This window comes from Rosa chinensis, chromosome 5 (assembly GCF_002994745.2).
Source record: "Rosa chinensis cultivar Old Blush chromosome 5, RchiOBHm-V2, whole genome shotgun sequence".
NCBI lineage: Eukaryota > Viridiplantae > Streptophyta > Magnoliopsida > Rosales > Rosaceae > Rosa > Rosa chinensis.
The window spans coordinates 82,418,435-82,423,860 of record NC_037092.1 but is presented as its reverse complement, the minus strand read 5'-3'; the positions used below and the strand labels follow the sequence as shown (position 1 = coordinate 82,423,860).

At 45.2% G+C, this 5,426-nt stretch overlaps 1 protein-coding gene across 1 annotated transcript; it reads left to right on the top strand.

The window, feature by feature from the left end:
• Nucleotides 1-3,946: 3,946 nt before the first annotated feature.
• On the top strand, nucleotides 3,947-4,696 carry LOC112164268 (protein WUSCHEL). Its single transcript, XM_024300488.1, has one exon. The coding sequence runs from the start codon at nucleotides 3,947-3,949 to the stop codon at nucleotides 4,694-4,696; it is 750 nt and encodes a 249-aa protein (XP_024156256.1).
• The last annotated feature ends 730 nt before the right edge of the window (nucleotides 4,697-5,426 follow it).

Sequence of the window (5,426 nt, the reverse complement as noted above, 5' to 3'; positions counted from 1 at the left end):
AGTTTACTTTGATAGTGATTCCCCCTTGGGTCAAAACGTTGTACCCCTCAACAATGTCGACGATGATTATGCTGATTGGTGGAAAGAAGTGTCCGTGAACTGTTGGGACCTGCCATATGACTAACTCTTCGTCCTGATCTTTCGTGGCATGAGTAGTCCTGGTCCAGTGGACCACGAGATTCTTGAGCGCTTCTCCAGCCCTGCAGCACAACCCCCGCATCGTATTCTACCTTCTCGCTCATCGCGTCCAGGGATACAAATCCATGAGCCTAGGGCAACAGTAAGCTTTTGTCTTTCTTCACCATTCCTTTTCCTCATGAAATGATTTTCCCCCTCTTATTCCTGAGTGTGTTTTGCAGCAAACTACCAGGACCAAGATAGCCTCTGTTCAGGCCGGGAAACAAAAGGCAATAGCAGAGGAGACTCCTGATGGAGAGTCTTCTCATGATGAAGATCCCGCTGAGGTAATTTGGTTAAGAATGATCCCAAACTTGCATATTTGGTGCTTTCCCCCCTTTTGAATTGTGATTCTTTTCTCGTATAGGCCACTACTGTCTTTGCTTGCAAACGCGATCGATCTCAATCCGTCGAAGAGAGTTTTGAAGATGACGAATCTCTGGGAATGCGATTGGTAAACTCCAGCCCCGTCTTATTCTATTTAAATTTTAGAATTTGGGCATTATATATCTTTTGATAGGTTCGTCAGAGGACCACTGATCCCTCTCGCCTGAGCGAGGCTGGATCCTTAGCTGCTGCAGAAGAGCCAACTCTCCCACTAGTTCAAGCATCAACTAACCCCATGGCACCTCTTCTGTCTCCCACATCTACAGAGCATCTGCAAGGTCCTACCACTCTAATAATGATCTCCGATGACGACTCCTCGGAGCATGAAAGCGTGGAAAGCCACTCTGAGGCTTTTGCCGCTTATGAGGAACTGATGACGATATAGATTCTCGCAGCACTAGAGGTCCAAGAGGTGAATGAGGTGAGGCCTCTTCCTCTTGGAAACCACGTACCAGATATTGACCCGACAGCTTGAGAGGTAAGCCACTGTTGGCCAATGCTTTCCATTTCCCTTTTTGATCCAACCCCGCTCTCTGACATTTCTAAATCTGACCATGATTCTTTTTGTACCGAGGAGGTGGCTGCAAACGCTGAGGCTTCTATCGGCGGGACAGTCGCCCCATAGATGGAAAATGATACTGACGGTGGTGGTGCCCCCCAAGTCTCGCGAATAAATGAGACAACCGTCGGAGCCGAGGGCTCTGTGCTTGAATTTGCTCCACTTGCCCATGGTGAGCCGCGAGTTGAGTTTCCAGATTCTCCTGCGGCTGAAGGGATAGACCAACCTGTTGAAGATGAAGAAACTGAGGAAGCTGTCCACCCTTTTGCATTGGTGGTTCGTGATCCTGTGGCACCTCCGCCGCCTCCTCCTCCTACCAGATTCGAGAGATTGATGAGGGTGTTGGAGGTAACTCCTCCTTCTGCTGTGGATGAGGCTAAGATGGTGCTTCACGAACATCTAGGTCCTCGGGTATTGGAGACTGACATCCTCCCGCGAGTCTTGGGAGCTCGAAGGTATCTTCGCCAGGAGAAGGCTTTGACTCCGTGGCAATTTAGTGATATCGATTCTCTGCTGAAAGAACTTGGTAGGGCCCGCCGACATCAATCGGCCACGAATGCCCAGGCTTACGACGCTTAAGAGGCTTTGAATAGTGTCTCTTTAGAAATGGACATCTCCCGCGGTATTTTAAACGAGCGAGCCATCTGCCTGCGGGAACTACAAATCCAAAGGTCCGACTTCAAACTTTGGATCGAGGACCTCCATGCCAGTTTAGCCTTTATTAAGAATGGGATTGTTGTAGAAGAAGCCCAACTCGATGAACCTTTGGCTGCTTCTGAAGAAATGGGCCGCAACCTGGCTCGTGTCAGAGAACGGGCCATTCAGGCCGAAGCTGGTGCCATTGTGGCGAAACTCCGCATGGAGAACTTTGTTTGAAATTGAGCTTTGCGGGCCAATCTCTGTAGGCCCCCTCAAAAACCGTTCGGTCTCCTCACATGCTAATAATCATTTCTTTTCCGAGATTTAAGGCATTAATCACTCGCTGAAAAACAACGGTCGTGAAAAAATAATCTCGTGAATTTCTTAAGTTACCTCCTCGAAAACCGTTCGGTCTCCTCACATGCCATTAATCCTCTAATAATAGCTAACTCTTCAAAAACCGCTCCTCACATGCTACTAGTGTCTGTTTTCCCGAGATTTGGAATCACTAATCTTGATTTACTGACATCGGTTTGACTCTTTAACCATCCATCCAAGGGTGGGGATTTTCGTGAAGTCCCTTTAAATAGTTGTATTTTGGACAAGGAATACTCACAACAAATTTTCTGAAACATTCAAGAAATGGCCTTTCAGTCCTTGCTTCTCTTTCTCGTTCTTCACAAATCTTCCCCTCATGAAATGACCTTTAGCCTCTAAATTTTAGGCTTTATGGCGTAATCTTAGGCAACCCCTTGTTTCGCCTCTCTGGAATCCTGTAACAACAATGCCAGGCTTCAGATTGGTTTAGAAACGCGAGGGGTCTCCGAGTGTGGGATCCACGATCATGCGAGATCATTTTTGTTAGAATCCCACACGCGGAGCGAGACGGAGAAAGGGAGGATGGCCACTCTGAGGTTCGTCTTTCCTCCTCTGTTTCCTTCCTTCTGGACCCGGCCCTTGTTGTGCCCTCCAGATGGAAGGGGCTTTGGTTCTCACCTCCTTCTCCCCCTTTCTCTTCTTGATAGAATCTTGGAAGGATGAGAAGGGATGGACTCTTTGAAGGAATGGGTTCAAGCTACAGAATGGCTTTTCCTATACTTCACATCCAAGTAATGGTGGTTACCAAGGCTAAAGGGGGTGCAGAGACTCAAGCTGATATTCGGATCCTTCACTCTCTGCCCCTCCTTGAGATAAAGGCGCGGCTCAACCCGGCGTTGGATTCCATAGCTGCTTCCAATTGAGGGGGCTTGGAGGCTCCATTTTCTTTCACTGGAGTCTCCCCTTCTCATGGATAATGGCGTTGGCCAAACCCATGTTGTATTCCTCTGCCGCTTCCATGTAAAGGGGGCGCGGGGGCTCCGTTACTCCTCTTTTTCCTTCCCTGAAGTCTGCCCCTCCTTGAGATAATGGCACGGCTCAACCTAACGTTGGATTCAATAGCTTCTTCCACTTGAGAAAAGATTCAGAAGATATCCGAAGATTCCTGTTTTGTATGCTAGCCACTTTTGGCTTTGTAATGAATGTACTGCTTTTGGCCGCAAAGCCACTTTATGAATACAATAATATTTTCTTATCTTGATATCCAAATATCCGTGAGAAGCCAATAATTGTGTCTCACAATGTCCCAAATATAGGCCCCCATAGTTGTATATTGAAAATAACATGAACTTTTAAAATATGCTCCGCGTCAAAAAGAGTCTTGCGGCGAGGGTTTTGAGAAAATATGTATCTTTTGGATCCACTTGTTGGCTCCCAACTCAAGACTCTTAGTGGCAATAATTCCTTCTTTTCCGTGATTTAAGGCACTAATCACTCGTTGAAAAACAACGGTCGTGAAAAAATAATCTCTTGAATGGAACAGTTACCTCCTCGAAAACCGTTCGGTCTCCTCACATGCTATTAATCCTCTAATAATAGCTAACTCCTCAAAAACTGCTCCTCACATGCTACTAGTCCCTTTTTTCCCGAGATTTAGAATCACTAATCTCGATTTACTGACATCGGTTTTGAAATTGAGCTTCATCCAAGGGTGGATATTTGCATGCCTATATCTTCCTCCACATTATAAACCCAAATTTCCAATCCTAAAATCATTTCATTAACTCGAATATTTCTAACAACAATGTTTCTTAATTACTCATCATAATCTCTCTTCAATTCTCGTATTCTCTCAATCCATCACCAATGGAACCACAAAACCGACATCCAACCGAGGATGGAGGAAGTAACGAAGCAGCCTGGAGTAGTGCTAACATGCTTCGCAGGAAGAGCCGTACTAGGTGGATTCCCACTACAGATCATGTAAGAATCCTCAAGGAGCTTTTCTACAATAAGGGAATTAGGTCCCCAACTATAGAGCAGATTCAGAGGATCTGTCTCCAGCTGAAATGGTACGGCAAGATCGAGTTCAAGAACGTCTATTTTTGGTTCGTGAACCAAAGGGCTCGGGAGAAGCAGAAGAAGAGGTCCACTTCGGATGTTCATGTGCCCATGCAAAGATCAGGGCTTGTTGGTGATGACAATGTTACCAATTGGAAACATGAGGATCAGTATATTAACTTTGGATCTTCTGCACCTGCTTCTGCTTCTTCCGCTGGTGTGATGATTGCTTTTAACAGGCAGATGGGGAAATATGGCGGTTATGGATCCATGAATATGGAGAAGAGTGCTAGGGATTGTTCAATCTCAGCTGGAGGGGAAACTAGTTCTACTTTCTTTGACATGAATGTAGAACAAACTTTCATGGAACAAAGAGGAGAACACCACCAGGAGATTGAAACCCTCTCACTGTTTCCTGTGCATGGTGAGGACATCTGTGGCAACATGAAGACTACTTCCGATGGAGGTGGCGGTCACGATGGTGGCTCTCACACTTCCCTTGAGCTCAGCCTTTCCTGTGAGGGAAAAGCTGGAAAAAGTTTCCAGAGCCGTTGACTCGGCATAGTAGCTTCGCGAGTGTAGGAACACTTAGAATTGCCCCCTAAGAGTTGTATTTATGACTTTTTTTTTTAGCCATAATTTTGGAGATATAAACTCATCATAGACAGTTGAAAGGGCATCCTAAGACTCAAAATAAAAACAAGAACAACACATAAAGTGACACAACATACAAAAAAAATGTTTTGGACTTAGGGATATTTCTCTTCTCCTTTCGGTAACTCCTTTGGAACATGACCAGGTGAAGAGAGGAACAATTTTGGCGGAGCTCAGCTCACTTGATTGACAAGGGACGAGACCCTTTGTCAGCACTTCTCATATCCAAACAAGACCTCACATCCCATTGGATGCGCCCTACGATAAAGAAGATATTTACCCAAAATTCAATTTGACTCTAATAATAAACAAATAACCAACGAAATAAAGAACAAAGATAAACCAAAAACCGAAATATGAATATAAAACCTAAAACAAAGTTAACGCAATTTTTTTTTTTTTTGCTTGTTGTTGTTAGGCTAAATGGGCTTAGTATTGTATAGTGTTTCCCCCCTAGTGTTGCTAGGCATAGCGAAGAAATGATTATGGGCCTAAAAAACAGGCCTTCATGAATGGGCTTTGCGAGTGTAGGAACACTAGAATTGTCCCCCATGTCTTATGCGAATAAACTGTCTACGACTCCTCCGAGTCCTAGACATTGGGAAAGTAGTTCTTCAAGTATCTCCCATTG